The sequence below is a fragment of the Ambystoma mexicanum genome, chromosome 4p (assembly GCF_040938575.1).
Source record: "Ambystoma mexicanum isolate Mex_15411 chromosome 4p, UKY_AmexF1_1, whole genome shotgun sequence".
NCBI classification, from domain to species: Eukaryota; Metazoa; Chordata; class Amphibia; order Caudata; family Ambystomatidae; genus Ambystoma; species Ambystoma mexicanum.
The window spans coordinates 1,051,261,216-1,051,282,275 of record NC_090927.1 but is presented as its reverse complement, the minus strand read 5'-3'; the positions used below and the strand labels follow the sequence as shown (position 1 = coordinate 1,051,282,275).

The window sequence follows — 21,060 nt, the reverse complement described above, 5'->3', positions numbered from 1 at the left end:
GCCACGAAGTATTTGTAGTCCAATTATAGGTGCATCTGTGAAGAAGGCTGCTATCAATGGGGATCCTTTCCATGAAGCTCTCAAAGAGGTGAGATCTGGCCCGGGCTTAGTGATGGCCAAAGCGGTCAGCGTGATGTTAGAAAATAATCCAGCCACCTTAACACAGATTCAAATATTCTGCTGACTGGACTAGACATCCTGGCCCCTTAATGCTGAGCAGTCACAGATGCATTCCTAGCATCCCTCTTTAAGGAGGGTTTTAGAAAACGTCAATGGGGAAAAGCATTAGGACTGCTTGCAATCAATTAGCTTTCTAGATCAATGCTAGTCCTGGCTTACATTGAAATTCAATAATGAGACGGCTCTACTTTTCCTGATCAATAAGCTGTGCAACCGAAGATTGAAAGGCATCAACTGTGTCGCCATTATTGAGTCTCCAAGCAAAGATGGACACCCTAATGTATGACCATGGGAACGTGAACTGGGTACAGGTGGTGTATATTCAAATGGGTGTCTGTTAGATACGAGGATTTAGGCGTCCCCCGCATCCAGCTCATTATGATAATGTTGCTTATTGCATCTCTGTATATTCCATCAAAGGTCATTTCACATTCAATGTATGGCTGATATCGGCTCGACATAGGCACTGCACATATGTGGTGCAGGATTAGTGTTTGAATGACAGAGACCGTAGAGAGATGTTTGATTGAGAGGCAATGCCGAATTATAAAGATTATTGCTACAGATCTGGGCTTCATGTAATACATTCTACTTCATTGCATTAGATTTCTCAAGCTAAGGATGGTGGTGCCAATAGTAGGAACTCTGCCACACAAAACTTTATCCAGTAGCCCTCTGGTTACTGAAAATATTGACTGTGGCAATTTACCATATGGAGTAGTGCAAATCAAATGGCTGCCAGTGCAGCACAGAATACAGAGCTCAGTAAGAACCTTTCTGATTGGCCGGCCTTAAAGAGGCCATATCATCGATGTCTAAAAGACACTGCCTGCACATCAGTGGAGTATCTTTAAGATCATGCGCACAGTGCGCATGTGGAAGTATAGTAGCTAAGTAGCCCTTAGTCTGAACCTTAATATGTCTGAGGTAACACAAAGGACGTCATTGAGAGTTTGGACCTTTTAGCGACTATTATCAGTTTCCCTTGGAATATTAAGCGAGAGGCAGTGAACAAAGTAGAAGTGGCACTGGCCCTCCTGACTCTTAGCAAACCTAAAATCTTCTTACAATAATTTGTTTCTCCTGACCACTGTCCTTAGAGTAACTCCTTCACTCAAGCTCCTCTCCTCACCTGTCTAAATCCCTTGCAGGGTTGGCTTGCCCTTTCCCTGACACCTCCTGGCTCGCAGCCGATCTAGATTTAAACCCGCCCCTTAGATGTCAGATGCATGTGTTGCACCATCTTGGTAGCTCCTTTCACTGCCTCTCATTACTCTAGGTGGAGCCTCACCAATTATAATGCACATTAGTAACATGATTCCCAACATTCTACAAGAACAGGAGAAGGACTCTTCGATTGGAAGATTTGGGTTCTAGAGCAAGGGCCACTCACCTGCTCCTTGATGTCTCCCGACCAGCACATCCGCCCCCGCCATGCAGCCTATCCCTAAGATGCACACGATGACTCCGATGAAGTGAACCGCCTTGTACCGCACCAGCAGGAAGAACCAGGACAGCAACACCACCACTGGAATAACAAAGCAGCCGAGGAGCTAGGAGGAGAAGGAGAAGAAGGACAGCTCGTGATCTGGAGGTAGATCCAACAGGAAGAACGCGTGAACAATGTAGGACATTTCATCATGGAGTACTTGCGTGCAAATATTCTAACCAGTGGCGCGCTAAAACAAGTGCGGCCTTCAATTATGAACTGCACCAAAGTTATTGGGGACTCTAGGATGGTGCGCTGTTTGCTGTACTTTGGTCATTGCTTCTAACAGCATATTTCATAAGTGTCCATTTCATTATAGATGCCTGCATGGGTGTTATTTGTGAAATTTAGACGGGGGGCGGGACTGGGGGGAAGGTTGGGAGACAACAAACAAAAGCTGAAACTCTAACACTGACCTGCAAAGAATAAAGCGTGGCAAAGCTAGAAAGGTGCCTAGTCAAGATTCGTTTTTGTTTATTTGGGCTGAGCCATGGGTGCACTTATAAACCATAACTCGTTAGTTTTGCCTCAGTGCCACATAATGAGGCCGCAATATTGGTATAGAATGTATACAGAGACGGGTGACACTGTGAAGGCAGAAAAGTCTGCAGCTGTTCAAAGGTTTTTATTTATTTTTTATTTTATTGAGTATTTGTTAGGCGCTTATACATCAGAATTGTGTTTCAAAGCGCCACAGGGGTAAATGGAAGGAGAACAGGGGAAAGAAAAATCATTGGCAAAACAGTAAATATACAGTCGCGGTCCTGCTAGGCTTTGTGGTATCCGGACATGCAAGTGCAGTGAAGAGAAGTGCAGGAGGTAGGGCTGGGTGGGGGCAAGGAATGGACAAGTGCTGGTGGGGGGCCTGGGAGGGCAGTGTCAAGGGAAGCCGAGGAGGAGACTTCAGCCAAGTGCAAGTGCGGGCCTCTCCTGACGGTGGGATGTAGAGCCGCCAAGCAAGGGCCCGCAGGGGCAGTGCAGTGGGGGCGGGGGTGTGCTGGTATCGACTGGGTAGAATGGCCTGGTATCCTGTGGGATTCATGAGGACCAGGCCACCGGTCGCAGCGGCAGTGGGGGGATTAGCATGGGCAGGAATTATGGAAATAAGTAGAGAAAGGCAGAGTTCTTAGCAGTTTCCAGGAACTTAAGGAGGTCCGGCTCAAGTCTGAGAGGGTCAGGGAGGCTGTTCCAAAGGTAGGCACCCACCGAGGAGAGAGACCTGCCCCCAGCTCTCTGCTAGGAGAAGCATTTGACAATCAAAGTGTTAGAATTAGAGGATAGGAGGGCTCCACCAGGGGAGTATTTAGTGAGGCAAAGATGGAGATAGCATCGTCCCAGGCCCCAGAAAGCCATGTAGATAATGCAGAGGGTCTTCAATTTTATTCTTGCAGCCACTGGGAGCCAGTGGAGATATTTTACAGCTGAAGAGATATGGTCACTGGGCTTGAGGTCAAGGATAGGTCTTGCAGCGCTATTCTGGATTAGCTGGTTGGGGCGTAGGGAGGAAATGAGGAAGAATGAGAAAGGGGCTGTTGCAGCAGTCCAGCTTAGATATGACCAGAGCTCTGGAGACATTGAGCTTCTGGGGACGGTGAGGAAAGGGAGAATGCCTCTAACGAGGTGAAGCTGGAAGTGGGCCTTCTTGGTAAGGTTCATGATGTGAGGGGTGAAGGAGAGAGCGGAGTTGAAGATGACCTCAAGGTTTTTGGCCTCACAGGATGGTGGGGGTAGAGGGCCCAGAGAGGGTGGCCAGAGGGTAGGAGGAAGGCAGGGCATAGGTGTCCCAATGAGAAGGATCTCAGTGTTGCTGGCATTAAGATAGAGATCGTTAGATGCACACCATGCTTGAATGGCAGACAACCAATCGGGGATGATAGAGGAAGAAGAGTAGGAAGTAGAGGGAAGTTTGAAGGAAAGGTGTGTGTCATCGGCATAGCACTGGAAATGGGGAGAGAAGGAGGAGATCAGGCGAGTCAGAGGGGCAAGATAGATGTTGAAGAGCCATGACGATAGGATAGAGCCCTGGGGGATACCACAGGTAGAATGTCTGGTGGTGGCGGAGAAAGGGCCCAGTTGCAACTGGGAGAGGTGGTCAGCCAATCCAGTTCCCGGTAAGGATTTGGGCTGTTTTACCATAAATGAACAAACAGTGGCTGAAAATATTGTAGCGGTTTTGACCAAAAATACGGTTTGATAATTACGGTAAAACAACCCAAATCAAATACATTACCTGCACCCACCCACCCCCCCTTTACTTACCTTGCGGCGGAAACTTAACTTTGTGCACCGACTCGCTGTGTCCCTGCGATGCCTGTTCCCATTCACTTCCGTGATCGGGAACCGGCATTGGAGGGTCCTTTTTCTTTTTTCTTTATTTACGAGAACGGCTGCAGGGGACACCACTGCCACTTCCCACTGACATTATAGTGAACAAAAGTGCGGGGGTCACCCCTGCAGCCCCGCTGCCCTTGTTCACTATAATGGCACTGAATGGGGATTTGGTCGACAATTTTGGCTGTGCGAACTTTTCGTGCAGCCGAAATTCGAGCTAATCTCCCATTCAGTAATTTAATTTTGGTCATTTTGGGTAAACCCCCCAGTCAGTGATGCCGAGGGTATCAAAGGGTTGTTTTATGAGGATAGAATGGTTGACTGTGTGAAAGGCAGAGGAGAGGTAAAGGAGAATGAGAACAGCAGGAGAGTAAGAGTCGAGTTTTGCGAGCATGACTTCACGGGTATTCAGGAGAGCATTTCGTGTGCCTCTGTCTGCCCTGAATCCAGATTGATGTGCGTGGAGGCAGCCAACAAGTTCAGTGTGAAGGGTCATTTGGGGGAGGATCAGCTTCTTGAAGAGTTTACCCAGGAAAGGGGTAGTGGAGATTGGGCGGTAGTTAGCCAGGAAGGAGGGGTCAGCAGACAGCTTTTTCATGAGAGGGTGCACAACGGAGTGCTTGAGGGATAGAAGGAAAGATGCAGTGGTGAAGGAGTGGTTGCAGAAGTCAGCAAGAGCCGGGGCAAGAGACGAGATGTTGCCGTTAATGGTTCTGAAAGAGCAGGGGAGCACCCGTTTGGAGAGACCATAGAGCGGACAACTTTCGAGATCTAGTCCGCTGCTATGGGCAGGAGGGAGGAGAGCGCAGGGGGTAGAAGGTGGGGAGCCATGGCAGGCAGGCACAGGAGTGGAGATGGGGGTGGAGGGGAGTGAGGACAGGATGTCCTGAGTTTTTTATGTGAAGTGAGAGACCAAAGTGGTGCAGCGAGCCTGGGAAGGAAGGAGAGAGGTGAGACAGCAGCTGGATTGGCGAGTTCCTTGCAGATTTTGAAAAGCTTGGCCATGTTGTTAGTGGCTCCGGATATGTGGCCTTTGATGTGGGCCCACTTCTTGGAGCGGATAGAGAGATAATATTGCCTTTGGAGCAGGTGGCAGGCCAGTTTGTCGGAGGATACACCCAAGGTCTGCTCTTCCCTTCAGCAACTCTTCACTTGTGTTTCAAAGATGCTAGATAGGAGTCATACCAACCATTGTTCTTGGAGGCAGTTGTTAGACGGAACCTCATGACAGGGCCATGGATGTCAAGGGTGTTAGAGATGAAGAGGTGTAGGGTAGCAAGGACAGAGTCAGAGGGGGAGTCAGAGACGGGGGTGGGAGGGCAGATGATGGTGGAAGCAAAAGCAGTGACTGACACTTGCTTCATCAGCCGGATGAAGGTGAAGGAGCCTGGCAGTAATGGGGTGGGTGGGCTCAGAAAGAGGGCCAAGGGGCCCCAGATGGGAGGAGAGGAGAGAGTGGTCAGACCCTGGGACAGGGGTGGTGACCGGATCAGAGATAGGGATGTCACCAGAAATTAGGTCATCCAGAGTATGTCTGGTTGAGTGGGTCAGGCCAGAAGGAAGAATAGTGAGAGAGAGGGAGTCATAGAGGGCACAGAACCGTGAGGTGGATGAATCAAGGGAGTCGTGGTGGATATTGAAGTCACCAAGGAGGAGTAGCTCAGAAGAATGGGTTGAGAGGGAGGAGGCAAGGTTGGCCCATTTAGATTGGAAGAGAGGGATAGGAACAGGGGACCTGTAGATGGTGGCGAGGGTGAAAGAGAGAGTAGGGGCGCTCCCAAGTATACAGACGAGGCATTCAAAAGAGGAGTAGGATTGAGTAGGTATGATGGAAGCAGGGACCCACTCAGGAAAGATGAGGGCTACCCTACTCCACTTCCATGCCTGTTGGGTCTGGGTTTGGAGAGGATTGTGTGGCCCTCTGGAAGGAGAGTGTCAAAGTACTTGGGCGTGGTACTCCCATCAGTGATGGTGGAGAGATGAGAGGAGAGGAAGAAGGAAGAGTGGCCATAGAAGGGAGGACGTTTATGAGAGAGGGCAGGCACCGATCGAGAAGTAGAATAGTAGGTTAATAACCATGGGCCGTTATAGTGCCATTCTGATAGACATTAATGATGCACCTAGAGGATGAGAAGTATGCACGGAGTACTTCTCACCTAGTGCCACCATTAATGGGTGAGGAGGCGAAATTGGAGAGAGTGGAGACCAGATGGGTGGTCCATAGGTGGGGGGGGCAGAGAAGAGGATATTGGTAATAGTCTGCCTGGAAGTAGCATTGATGTAGGTGTCAGCACTCCGATGCTTGCCTCAGGCGGCAGCCATGTTTCCAAAGTTGGAGCTCATCCAGAACAAATAGCCAAACCGGGCTTTGTGATAATATCAAAGGCAGAGGAACAAACTCGGCATTGCAACGCTGCTGCATTGTTACCCAGGCTGATCTGGAAATTTACAGTCGCGAAAGAGTGATGGGTGCTCTGAAACACAACAAAAGCACTTACAAGCACACAATGCTCACTAGGGCTTACATAGCTCATGTGGAGGAGGGCGCTGCTCCTGCAGCTCTGTGCTGACGAAAAAAGAATGCTGCTGTTACCTGTGGGCTGGTGGCACTGAGGTTGCATAGTTTTGGCCTCCATGACATGTAATTGGGCCACATAAGCACAATCATTTCGGCTTGTAGTTGCTGCTTAGTGCACCAATTAGTTTTAGCATAAAATAGGGAGCCAGGGATATTGTTATGTTTATAAGGGATGTGTGACAAAATGACTACTACCCTGAAGGAGTACAAGGATAAGTAGTGGCTAAACTGCCTGCTCAGTCCTCACACTGCAACGAACCAACAGTGATCTCAATCATAAAGGTGAAACAGGTACAGCCAAGAGATATACGCCCTTCACCTTTTGTGGTAACACAGGCTGAGGGCAGGCTATGTTCTCAAGAGGGGGGGTCAGTAGCAACCCAAAATTAAATTGTACAACAGTCTAAAATGAAGGAATGTCCAATCAAATTTCTATCAAAATATATATACTTCAATTAAACACTTTGGGCCGCATCACGAGTTGGGCGGTAACGCTGGCGCTAATAGCGCTGGTGCTATCTGCCCTACCGCCAAACCCACCGGCGCTATTAGCGCCGGATCACGGGTTTGGCGGATTTGGAATTCCCCATTCCCCACTGAGCCCATTCAGGAATGCCCCATTCCCCATTGGGCTCAATGGGGAAATGTCGTGCTCATACCGCCGTAGGATTTCCCGCCGGCGTTATGAGCACGAATTTTCTGCGGATTTCCCCCCAGCTCAAAGCTGGGGAGAAATCCGCCGAAGCCCTAATTTGGCGGACCCTTAAATCCAGCAGTAACAGCGCTACCGCCGGATTTAAGGGTTACAGCCAAACTCGTGATGAGGCCCTATATATGCAACAACTGAACATTAAAAACACTAACAAAAACTGGCTTCTGTGGAAAGAACATAGCATATGCAGAATGTAATTGATACTAGGACTCTGGGTAATGTAACAGGGATGGAAGGCAAATGAATTACAACAATGTCACCAAAAGGATATGTTCTTTAGGAAAAAGGTGCAACATGGGTTTTAGCCCATAAATGGATGAATGGGCAAGGGCTCTCAATACTACCTGATTCCAGCTCTGGAACCAGGCTTCTTAAAATTGTGTGAGCAGGTCGTTCGGATGTAGCGGGTCATGGCAATCCAGACGGGGAGCCAGCATCACTTCAGATTCGAGATGAAGCTCCATGCGGTTCAATGTAGTGTTCGAATTATGCGGGTTGATGTGGCCACTAGGATTGGTTCAACCTTGGGTCGATGATGAAGATGTTGGTAATTTGAGGCATGGAGGAACAGCAGCGAGCTTCTTGTTTGAGCTCGAGCAAGCAACGCGCTCAGCTGGTGCAGTCCAGCAGCCAGCTGGTTTGAGGAGTAACAACAGCGGTTTGTGGGGTGCATTTGAAGGCCCCAAACAGAAGTCCCTTTCACATGAATGGCAGGATTTTAAACACTGAAACAAAAACGGCCTGGCCTTTGTTTTTGTTTTTCAAGTCAAATTAAAGAGCCATGTGCAAAGGGGCCTACCTGTCTTTACCAATGGATAAGCAGCATTTTAATTTACAAAAGAAGGAGGAAACAGAAGACCCTGTCACATGGAAAACAGGATTTTTAAACATTGAAAACAAAAACGGCCTCCACATGTTTGTGCAGATAAAAATGGTTTTGAAAAAGTAAACACAAAACAAATATCGCTGCTCACAGGAAAATGTCAGGAAAACAAAACATGATGTGTGGGTTGACAAAGAGCAATATATATTATGTTTCACCCACAAAACTCCAGTGACATTTGAAGAGCCACTTTGTCTTCATGAAAAAAATGTCAGCCCAAGGCAGACCCTTTTTCTGGCTGTGGGCAAAGCTTCACAAGGAAAACTCCCACTCCAAGCCTTGATTTCACACCTCCCATCCAATTACCAACCGCAATAAAAATGTCCCTCTAAAGGCATTGAAATTCAGTGTTCTCCAGACCTGCTGGTTCTGAAAGCATGGACTTCAAGAAAAGTCACCCTTGGCTGGAGCCCTAATATGTGTGAAATTGGGGGCACCCACTTCAAAGAGCAAGCTTCCAACACAAAGGAGACTGATAAAGGTTCAGGCTGGCCCAGTGAAAACAAATGGACGAAAGCAGGAGCAAGGCCATTTGTCCCGCATGAAGATTCACAATTTATTTAAAAGGACTATTATCATTTAGGCCTTTTTATCAGCCATCATAAGGCGGATGAATTTCTTCTATGTACCATTTTCTATGTAATTTCCAGGTGATTTGGGGTATTTGTATTTTTATTTGTATTTATTTTGTTTATATAGCGCTTTACTCCAAAGCGCTGAACATTTTAACAACTTGATACATATAACAATATAACGGTAGAAGCAAATTACAATTATGAATCAGTCCAACAAAACAGTAAGAACAGCAAGTAAACTGAAGGGAATAGGGAAAGTAGTGCAGTAGGACTGTGAGGTAGAGGGAGGGTGAGGAGGAGAAGGAGGAGGGAAAACAGAAGGGGAAAGGGTGAGAGTGGGGTGGTGGGGGAGGGGAGGGAGATGATCAAGGGGAAAAAGATAAAAGAAGGAGGGGAAGCAAGAAGGGGGAAGGGGTTTCAAGGCGGGGAATGGAGAAGGAGAGACTCAAGGGAAGTGCAGAATGAGGAGAAGGTAGGAATAGAGCAGATTGAGAGAGGTAAGGAGTTCCAGTGCAGGGGGGCTAGGAGCTGGAAGGAGCGGGAATAGGAGGGGGCACAAGGGGACAGAGGAACAGTGAGAAGGAAGTGGTCAGCAGAACAAAGGGAGCGGGAGGGGGTGTAGAAAGAGAGGAGGGGGGAAAGATAAGGGGGAGCAAGACCCTGGAGAGATTTAAAGACTAGGCAGAGAAAGTGAAATTTAAGTTGGGAGTGAAAAGGTAAGGAGACAGAGGGTACAGACGGCATAATGGTAGATAGATTTGAGGGGGGTGAGATGAGAAGTAGGTAGTCCAAAGAGTAAGGAGGAGCAGCAAAAGAGGCGAGAGAAGATAAGGGTGCAGATCAAATGTTTAGTAGCATGGAAAGTGAGAGAGGGGCGGACTTTGCGAATATTGAAGAGGTGGTAGCGACAGGCACGAGAAGTGAGAGAGATATGGTGGGAGAAAGAGAGAGAGGAGTCAAAGAGAATTCCTAGGTTGCGAGCGTGGGCAATGATGGGGAGATTAGTAGGAGGAAAGTGAATGAAAGGTAGAGGAGAGGGAGGGGGAAGAGAGTTGGAGGGGAAGAATACAACTTCAGTCTTGTCAGTGTTGAGGGAGAGAAAGCGGGAAGACATCCAGTTCTTTATGGCAGTAAGACAGGAGGAGAGTTTCAGGTGGAGGTCGGTAGAGAAGGAAGAGAAGGAAAAGAAGAGCTGAGTATCGTCAGCATAGAAATGGTGAGAAATGCCGAACGAGGAGATAACAGGGGCAAGGAGGCAGGTGTAGAGTGAGAAAGGAAAGGTCCAAGAACCGAACCTTGGGGTACGCCGTACTCCAGAGGTTGGGTTGGAGAGGACCGGCCTCCCCAGGAAACATTAAAAGAGTGGGAGGAGAGGTAAGAGGAATTTTGGGGATATAAAATACATCTTCCTGTGACTCTGGGAACTGTAAGGGCCAGTTAAACCAGGTTTCTGGCTGATCTAAACATGTTCTAAATGTGAGAGTTTGTGAGCAGGGTGGAAATTGAAATTAGGGATATTCTTAATAACTTACATATTCATAACTTTTGTACTTTTTATGGAAACGTCAGAAAGGTGCCACATGGCAGCATTACATGATACAAATTTGGTGGTCAGTTTATCTAATTCCCCATGATTAGCGGAGACAGAAAATATGTTTAGTATGCCAGTTGCTAGTAAAATATGAAGTTGTGATACATAACTAGTTTTTGCCAAAAAGTTGAAAGGAGAACAAAGGATGATGACAAATTGGAATTGCCATATTTTGCTCCAGACCCCTAGACCAATCCTGATTTGGGGGCTGGGTTTGGGAGGAGAGAGAACGGTAACTGTCAAATCTTAGTGGCAGGGATTACGACAAGGTACTTCCCCATTATTGTAAAATTGGTGGTGTCATCGCTGCTATATAAGGGGGACTGCACTAGGTCAGGAGACACACAGAGACACAGAAAAAAGAGCAAGACAGGAACTGACAGACAAGAGATGGACCATCAGGAAGGCTGCTGAAACTTACCATCTGACAGCTGTAAGGAGACACCAGAGGAGATTGCTGAGTGTGCATCTGGGTGGAGCTGTCCATTTCTAGGAAGCCTCAAAGCTGACTGGGTCCTATGGTGGAGAGCGGGAGGCCATCTTTGAGAGTAGAGTGGCCAGTACCCTGCCCTATCTTTCCAGAGTGTCCTGAAATGGAGGTGGCTTTCCTGAACCTTAAACAGAGGCTTGCTATGTAAGTAGAACTGAGTCCTGGGAAACCAAAAGGTGGGGAAGTCTGCTTGCTTTGAATCCCTTCTCTTTATAGTGGGCAGGGGTGCAAAACTGTGTAGATCCTTAGCCTATATAACCAACAATATTAATTTAAATAACTCCTCATTTGGCAGAACACTATGGGGTGAATTGTGATAAAATTCAAAATTAACAAAGCTCACTTCCCAGTGTGCGCTGAAAACTATAGCCTATACATTAATTGGGTAATCCTTGTTGTCCAGCTAACCCCGACTTCTTTAAGGAAGAGGGGTGTCTTTGTTCTTAAATTAGTCCAACATTTTTATCCAGCTTCCCCAACACAGGCCTTTCAGTAAGGGGGGGGTCTGAAACCCAGAATTCCACAAAGCATTCCGATTTTTCTGCCTGACTTCCCAACATAGACCAAAGCAAGGGGGGGAGGGTGGTTCTGAAAAACAAAGCGATAAATTACTTTGTGTTTAATTTAAACCAAAAGTTTGGGCGAAATTATAATTGCAATATGTATTTTTACCAATCTTGAAATCCTACTGCTACCCTTTTAAGCCTGCAGGAAAATCAAAATTGCACAACATTGCATAAGAGGCTTTGTTATTGATCAGTGTAATTATTTCATGAAGTGACATTTGCAGAATGTTAAGAATTGTGATTGTGTTCTGTTTAATTCACTTTTGTGATTTATTTATGCTGAGAGAAGTTGATTGTGTTATGCGACGGACAAAGTGGTTTTTGATATTTTCGTGCTCATTTCTAATACTCTTAATTTAAATAAATACCATGATACAATGGGCCTGGTTCTTGGCTCATTGATGGCTCAGGGGAGAGGGATCCAAGGGGCATGATATGTTTCTGAGGTAGGGCTGAAGAAAAGAATCTGTTAAACAGTTTGTTGTGTCACCACTTGAGTGGGAAGGGACGGAACTCCCTGCGTTGAGGGTGGCTTTTGAATAAACCGTTACAGGTTTGAAGAGGTTTGGAAAAGTGCCAAAGGAAGCACTGTGGATCCTGGTGGTTTGATGGTGTTTGAGCACGGTTGACAATTGCTTGATGCAGTTCGAACCTGTCGAATGCTGGAGACCAGCTGCTTTGCTTTTTCTTGTGCTGTCAATCAGGGGGTTCACAAAAAAGATTGGGCCTTGCTCTCTTCCCTCTGAAACAGCGGGAAGCTAGCTTGAACCTACAGCAGTCCTTCGCCTCCAGCGAGGGGCCTGGAAACCAGTGCAGTTGACAGAGAGAGGCAGGTCTTGTCCCAGTATCAGGTCACCCCCCAATATGCCCTGGGCCTCTTCCTTGGAACACCTGCCTTCACCTCACAATTTGAGGACACTGGGTAGGACTGCTCTTCTACAATTCATCTTGAAGGTCCATAATGAACCACATAAGTAGATGGGGGGGCCTTCCTTAGAAAGGCAAAAGGACACCCAATATTGGACAAAAGAAAGCCTGCTTTAAAAGGTCAAAACCTTTTTAAGGTAACAAGTGACTTTTGCCTCTGGCAACATACCCAAAGTGCTTTGCTGTGCAGGAAGCATAGAAGACAGGATAGAAAAAGAAGCACACAGAAACCAATATGGAGTCCCTCCTTTTGTTCTGCTGTGTCTCACTGTGTAATCCACCTCCTTCCCTAAGCCTGCACTTCAAATACGCATTGTTATGCAACACCCTGATGTGAGGCTGGCCCTTTTGTTTAGGGTGTTCCCCATTGAAGCTTGCACTGCAGGGAGGCTCTTCTTGGGAGCTGCCCTGCTAGAGAAGGGTGTTAAAAGATTAGAGAAAGGAACAGGCTCCTTGCCCATTATTTTGCAAGTTTAGCTGGGTCAGGCAGCCTGGCAAGAATTTAAACAGCCCTTGCCTGTTAGGCCTGGGCTCCTAGTGTTGACATGTGTGAGCTACAAATCAGAAGTGGCTTCAATAATTATGTGAACTATCAGCCACCATAGCAGAACCTATGTATGGCTTATATTTCAAGATGACCTGCCCCCGGCCAATAGCTTATCACTGTTATGGTTTTGGGGCAGAGATGCAGATTCCAATACAACCTCTGTCTGCAATGAATTTGCTGTTGGATCAGCTGTAGAAAAGGGCTCCTGTGACCTCAGAACTTGATCTGTGCCCCTGGAGCACAGAAGCTTCAGACCAAGGAGACTGGTGCAGCAGGGCACAGGTGTACGCTATATTTTTGGCATGTGGGTTTCTGAAAGGGGGGGCTGCTTATCAGAGCCCTGTTTCTCAGATGGGATTGCCTGCATCATTTTATTATTCAATACAAATCAACAAGCCAGGCATTCTGCACTCTTCACAGATAACAATTTCTCACAGGATGTGGCAGGGAACAGGAAGTGCACAGTGAAACTAATAGACTGGTGATGTGGGGGACATGAGCTGGATAGAGTGGGGGGGGGGTTGCAGATTTCAGGAATGCTGCACTGCTTTCCCATGGTGGTGCCCCTTCATCCATGCCACTCGCCTTCAGAATATTTCTGCCTGGCTCCTTGAAGGAGGGCTGCATAGGCGAACACATACTTTTAGCAAAGCCAAACGCTTGGTTTTGACAATGCTTGCTTTTAATAGCACAGCCTACAATGCGTTAACCTGTGTCAAAGCGCTGTAAGTGGAAAATGCCCTTATGCTTGGATTGAAATATGGAACCTGCAGGTTTCACACAGATTTCTGCAGCAGGCACATTAACCCACGGAGCCTTCCTACCGACATTGCTTCTACTCTGACTTGTTGCCATGGCTCAATGTTTACATTCTGTTCAAAAGACTTGATGACAACTTGGGGCTTCAATTTTATTGCCTTATGCGTATCAATATTATTTTCAAAAGGACAACAAAAGCGTGCCTGTAATATTGCTCCAGTTTCCCCTCTCTGTGTTTCTTTTTAATTGACCTCATTAAGCGGTGCCTCACAAATATTTTTTTTGCATTGGCATGTAGGATTTACCCTGAGCTAAATTCAGAAGCCAGTTCCCAGCACCAACTATTTCTTGGACAGCGAACATTTGCCAACGACTGTGCTTATATTTTGGAACTGGAAGAGAGCGATACTTTAAATGTTTTCCTCAAAAGCTGGTCCCCTGCCGCCTCTGGCAGCTGAGTGGGCACTTTACCATCATTCAAAATCTATTGCTGAGCCCGCAGCCATTACAGCTACTGTAGTCCCTGCTGTGCTGGTTAACTACGCATTTCCAATCTTAATGCATACTAAGGTGCCAACGAGAGAACTATTTAAATAAAACACACATTTACATATGCGTTCGCTTGTCGTTAATAAAATGGAATTATGCCTAATTACGAGCAAAGATATTAGCATTAGGAAGATGAGAAAGACAACGTTTTAGGGGAGGCAGGCCGCAGCCGCTCAGTTGCATCTTGTAGTGTCAACAAAGCCATTTCAGTGGTTATAAAAGCAGGCTACTGGGCATTTGGCTCTAGAGATGCAACATTCACCAGCCCTAACCAGCATAGCCAATGGTGATGGATCATGGGAGTTGTATCCCAAAACATCAAGGTTAGGCAGTGCTTTAAGTGGCATTGGAAATTGAGGGGGGCCCTCCTTAGGGGGTGTGGCCTAAGGACACGCACTCTAACAAACACCCCCCCTTTCGATTTTCTGGTAAATGTTGGAGCTGAGGCACACTCGCATTATTACCTTTGATGCGCCCAGCCCCTCCTTTTAAACAAAAGAAGGGGCTGGGCGCACCAAAGGCGTGACACCCGTGTGCCCCAGCTCGCAAGCAGCAGGTAGTCCTTTCATTCAAGGAGCCGCTTTAACCACGGGCTCCTCCTTGAATGAAAGGTCTGCACTTCAAACAGGAGGAGGGCTGGAGGGCCCAGTCTCTCCTTTTGTTTTCGAGTAACTAGTCATCACCCAGCATGGTGCTGGGTGATGACTAGTTAGTTACTCGAAACAAAAGGAGGGCTTGGCAGTCCAGCCCTCCTCCTGTTTCGAGTACATAGACATCCGGCATCCCGCACTGCACGATTACACCTGCTGCTTGCATCTGTCAGCACTTCGGTTTAGAAGAAAGAAAAGGCAACGCCTTTTCTGTTTTCTAAACCAAAGTGCTGACACCGGCAGGCAGCTCGTGTAACCGTGCAGCCTTTCACGGGCTGCCTGAGGTGTCGGCTGGCTGGGGCTAGTCGAGGGTGGGCCCCGGCTCGGGAGCCGTTTCTGGAGACTGTCGGGACCCAGCCCTGGCAGGCCCCAGCCCACTTAAAGCCCTGAGGTTAGGTGGTTCAGTGTACCTCAAGCTTTTTAACTTTTTCAGAAGTGTTATGTTAACGTATTTTCCTGTTCATGTTACTGTGTTATCTGATTCCTATCTTTTGTTCTACGGATGGAATCTTAGTCAGTGATGACATCAGAGCAATCTTGAGCATTGTGTTGGAATGTTATTCTTTGAGTTGCTCAGTTAGTGCTACTTGTGTAGATGGTTGGGGGTCTCTACTACCCAGCTTACCCTTACAAGCAATAAACTGTTTAACCAATTGGTTTATTGCCTTACATTGGTGACGAGGATGGGATACGCTGTAGTAGGAGAGCAGCAACTGGAACAGGAGTAGTTGTCCGAAGCCGGACCGAGACCCCCAACCGCCAGGCCTACAGGAGAGGAGCTGCCCCCCCCACCTGGCCTGCGTCGTTGGATCGTAAGGAAAGTGCGCCAAACCTTTTTCGAGCTTACCTTCTGAAGCCCCAGCTGGCCGCTGACTCCACCCCATCTGGCGGCGGCCCAAACGACCGCCGGATCGCAGAGAAGTCCCTCGTATGTGGTGACGTCGCACGCACGATGCCTGTGAGCGGGGTGAGTGTCTTGGGGCACCCCAAATTGTTTTCGGCATCTGTGCACGCGCGTGCATTTTGAGGGTGGATGACGCGCGCGCGCGCTGCCTGCATGCGCGAAGAGCTCGTGGACTACAGAGCGAGCCTGTCTGCGCGTTGTTTGGTACGCGCTGCATCACGTGAGCGGTCACATGCGCGTGAGACAGCTCGGCTGCTTCAGGAGTTCTCTGCGCACCGTGTAAGCGTCACGTGCGTGGGGAGGACTTAATTCCACATCACGTGAGCAGACGCGAGCTGTAACTCGATCGGGAAGTTTATTTCTGACGCTGCTGTTGCAGACCTGCGAGCACAATTGCGCATGTTGGATTTGGATATTATATGGCGAGACTATTTGGAGGTGAGCAGTGCCTATACAGGAGGTGAGCATTGATTTTTGAAACATTGACTGCTCAGGTAGCAAGTGAGTGACATTCGGTTTTTCGTGTTCGGTGGATTGGTGCCTGATTTGGAGAGCACTACAGACATGGATTGGCGGCATGGCTTTATCTGGAATCCCAGGTCCGCAGATGTTTCTACCGACCCCGGGGCCCCTGAGAATTAAATGGGGGCCCTGGAAAAAAGGTTTTCTACATTATGTGAAAGCCACATGTGGAAATGGCATGTCAGTAGAAAGAAAGGTGTCTATGCTTATGCATCTTCTTGGGTATGAAGGGCAGCGGATTTTTGAAACATTACCTGAATTGAAAAGGAGTATGGATGAATGAAAGAGGAAGTGTGCCAAGAAAGTTAATGAGAAATTTCCAAGAAAAAAAACTATAGTTGAAGTGGCTGATCTAGTTAGAATAAGGAAAGCTGTTATAAAGAAAAAGGGTGATCCATTGTATTCGGATCCGGTTAAGGTTGCACAAGTCTTTGATCGTGCCGTGAAATTGGAGAGTGGGCAGGTGTGGAGCCTGTCAAGAGTTGCGAGAGTGAAGAGGTAAAATTGCTGAGGAAACAGATATTTTTTTTTCCAATGTGATTTGTGGAGTGTTCACCACTTTAATCATATGTAACATATTTTGTTTTGTGTAAATAGAAATTCTGTGTTCAGATAAGGGAGGGGGGTGTGTTATGTTAATGTATTTTCCAATTCATGTTAATGTGTTATCTGATTCCTATCTTTTGTTCTACGGATGGAATCTTAGTCAGTGATGACATCAGAGCAATCTTGAGCATTGTGGTGGAATGTTATTCTTTGAGATGCTCAGTTAGTGCTACTTGTGTAGATGGTTGGGGGTCTCTACTACCCAGTTTACCCTTACAAGCAATAAAGTGTTTAACCAATTGGTTTTGCCTGGTCTATTGCCTTACAAGAAGTTAGGCTGAAAAAGTTGTAGGTTTAAGCAGACAAGGGCAGAATGCGATCTCCCGCAAGACCTTTACAGAAAGAATGTCCCAATGCCCTACCAATGCCAGGAGGATCCTGGAGGGTGGTGAGGCACATTTTCTGCTCCACATTCTGGTGACGCCCTTGGAAATGGAAACACTTTTTGCATTTCCACCATGTAGGGGACTACTGGCGCTAGGCCTCGAAGAAAATGTCTATGCCTAGCACTAGTAGGCCCACTCATGCTAGAAAGCAGTAGCCCATCCATGTCTGTAACCTCAAGTTTTCAAGCACCCAGTTACCTCAGGGTTAGGCGTGCGATACAAATAATAAACTAATACAAAAATACAAAAAAAAAGTATTAGTATTATTCGCTGTCTGGCACTAGTGGACCCAGCTGCAGCATAGTTGCTAATATGATACATTCCATTCTGTAGGCACTTATCCAGTCCTGTTTTTTTTCTTTGCATTCTGGGACTTGGTAGCTACGCTTTTCACATTATAAACCTCGGACTACATGTCCCAGAATGCAAAGAAAAAAACAGGACTGGATAAGCACCTACAGAATGGAATGGGCCATGTTGGCAACTATGCTTCAGAAACATATTTTTTTCCATTTCCAGGATGGGCAGGCCCGCACTTGCTAGAAATTGAAAGTGTGCTTTTTCTATAACTTGAGCACATAGGCCCACTTGCGATGGAAATGGAATAAAGGGTTCAGTTTCCAGCATGGGTGGGCCAGCCCACTGTGAGGAATTCGACCATCCGCACGGGGAGAGTGCGCTCGCCTGGGCTTTTTGATTTTTTGATAAATGAAAATGAATGATGGGAGACCAACCTCAGAGTAATATGTGAGGCCATTCTGGACACATTTCATCTGCTTCCCTCACAAAGCACCTCTACGCTCGCTGCAGATCTACCGGTGAGTGTTGGCTGAACTTTTTAATTGACTCCTCCGCTAGCAACTTCTGAACCAAAACTGTGCTTATCTCACTTTGCCTTTCCTCACCTAATCTACCTCTTCTTTCATTACATTTGTGTGCCCCCATTCGAAAGTCGAATTTAGGTGTGCGTTCTTAACATCTTGCACCCCATTTTGCATTGCATTTTGTGTCCCTTTTTGAAATTCGAAATGAGGATTTGTGTTCTTAACATCTTGCACCACATTTTGCATTGCATTTTGTGTCCCTCTTTGAAATTCAAATGTAGGTGTGTGTTCTTAACATCTTGCAACCCAGTTTGCATTGCATTTTGTGTCCCTTTTTGAATTTCAAATGCAGGTGTGTTTTCTTAACATCATGCCCCCCATTTTGCATTGCATTTTTGTGTCCATTTTTTAAATTTGAATTTAGGTGTGTGCTCTTAACATTTTTCACCCGATTCTGCATTTCATTTTGTGTCCCTTTTGGACATTCCAATCTAAGTGTGTGTTCTTATCATCTTTGCACCCCATTTTGCATTGCATGTTGTGTTCTGTCTGCAAATACTAGGCCACCTGCTGAGTTTGTGCTAGAACTGTGCTTTGCAGCCACTCCTCTTTCCGTCAACTATCCTCTGCCGCTCCTATGGCACACACCATCTCCCCTATCTTATCTAACTGTTACACTATCACCTATCCTCCCTCTCTCACCAAGTCTGGAAGAGAAAAGCATAGAAAAGACATCCTGACCATAAACCCTGGCCTACCCATAGCAGACACCTATGTCAGCGCAACTTCCAGACAGGTCTTCACTGATATCCTCTTCTCTTCTCTGTCCCCTCCCCAGATCTATTGACTCCTCATCTCATCTCTACACTCTCGCCTTACATATCCTCTTCCATTAATGGTGGTACCCAATGGGATGTCCTCTTGGCAGGCTTCACATCATCCAGGTTTATCATTAATGTCTATCACACTGCACTATCTTGGTTCAGGGTCCTCAACCCAGCCTCCTTTTCTTTTCTTTGACCGGCAGCTGCCATCCCTCATCAACTTCCACACCTACTACTACATCCTCCACTCTCTCTGTCCCCCCTCCTCCAACTGGTGTACCAAGCCCCTATACCCTAGCTCGGAAAACCTTCAAAGGTGGAGACCTCTTGCATCTTGCCACACTCAATGCTCGTTCTGCCATCAAACACTCTGCCAACATCTGCCTCCTTCTCGAAGACATTGACCTCGATAGCCTTGCTTTTACTGAAACGTGGTTCGATGTCAGCTCAGTCACTGCTTTTGAATCCCATCTACCTTAGGTATCTTGGAGCAGGCACTGGACTGGCTGACCTCCTTCCTCAATGGCCATCTATCCCAGGTCATTCTGGGCTCTTTCTCCTCTCCACCTCTATCTGCACCTGTGGCGTCCACGAGGGCTCCAACCTTACTCCATGGCTTTTTAACAAGTATCTTTCCCCGCTTGAAAACCTCCTTTCCACCTTCTCCCCAAACTTGCAGTGTTATGCAGATGACACAACTCTTCTTCAAACTTCCATCTGATCCTCTTCTCACTTCATCTACCATTCCTGACTGTCTATCTGCCATCCAGTCCTGGTGCACTGCCAATGATCTCTGCCTCAAAGCCAGCAAGATTGAGATTCTTCCCATCGGGGCTCCTGCTCCCTCTTTCTCTCCCTCTCGCTGGCCATCTTGTATGGGCTCTCCGCCTTCTGCTTCATCTGAAGCCAGAAACCTTTGAGTCATCTTCGACTCCTCTCTCTCCTTCATCCCTCACATTCAGGACCTTGCCAAGAAGTCCCACTTTCAACTCCACCTCCTCAAAGGAATTCTTCCTTTTCTCACTTTCCCCAGGAGCTCTGGATCTCTCTAGGCTAGGATACTGCAACATCCTTTTCCTTAATCTACCCACCTCCTCTCCACAACCCATCAGGCTAATCCAGAATAGGGCTGCAAGACTTATTCTTGGCCTCAAGACCAGGGACTGCATATCTTCAGTGCTAAAAACTCTCCACTTGCTCCTGGTTGCTGCAAGGATCAAATTTAAATCCCTCTGCGTCATCCACAAGGCTGTCTGGGGCCAGGGACCACGCTATCTGCAACTTGCTCTCACTAAATACTCTCCCCCCAGATCTTTACGTTTCTCCGGCACCAACTCTCTGTGTGTTAAAAGCTTCGCTAAACAGCGAGCTGGTGGCCGATCTCTTTCCTCAGCAGGCTCCCTCCTATGGAACAGCCTCCCCCTCCTCTTAATCTTGAGCCGGATCACCTCAAGTTACAGAAGCTCCTCAAAACTTTCCTTTTCACCGCCTCCTTCCCATCCTCCCTCCTCTTATAAATCTTACAGCTGATGAGATTGGTGACCAGGGCCTTTATGTGTCCTCCTGGGTCCTGGCCTCCTACACCCAATCGTCTAAAGCCTCTGCCCCTCCCAGCACTTTGCCTTGGCACCCACTGGCCTGTGCCACCACAGGTTTGCACTTAGGCACTTACAGCTGCTCACTCCCTAGCACTTCCCACTTGATACACCTAGCACTTACCCCCTAATCTCCCACCCCTCTCTCTCTCTCTCTCTCTCTCTCTCTCTCTGCACTTGCACATTTTGAATGCTCACAAGGCCTAGTAGGTCTGCTTCTATCTTACAGTGTTAGATCTACTTTTACTGCCATGTTCCCTCCCTGCTGCCCTGTGGGTGCTTTGAAACACAATTTACTTGTTGTATAAGTGCCTTACAAATGCACAATAAATAAATAAATAAATAAAGTTAGACTGAGAGTGCCACTACCGGGGTCTAAAGGGTCGCCCTGCATCACACTTTCATCCGTCGCCTCTCTCTTCTATTACTTTGGCTGTTGATTTTATTTTCTGACGTCATACTATCCAGTTTTATTCTCCTGCACATTATCGATGTCTGTCGAGAAATCTGGAGGACTGCAACGGATCTATGACCCCTGGGTGGAGAAAGCTGTCTGGAGAACACTCCAGGGT

General features: G+C 47.2%; 1 protein-coding gene across 1 annotated transcript in view; it reads right to left on the bottom strand.

The window, feature by feature from the left end:
* Positions 1 to 21,060, bottom strand: part of SLC35F1 (solute carrier family 35 member F1) — a 1,067,107-nt gene that overhangs the window by 176,722 nt on the left and 869,325 nt on the right. The window contains exon 4 of the mRNA XM_069606621.1: positions 1,574 to 1,733. Coding sequence (XP_069462722.1) covers positions 1,574 to 1,733 — 160 coding nt within the window. The remainder of the gene's footprint in view (positions 1 to 1,573; positions 1,734 to 21,060) is intronic.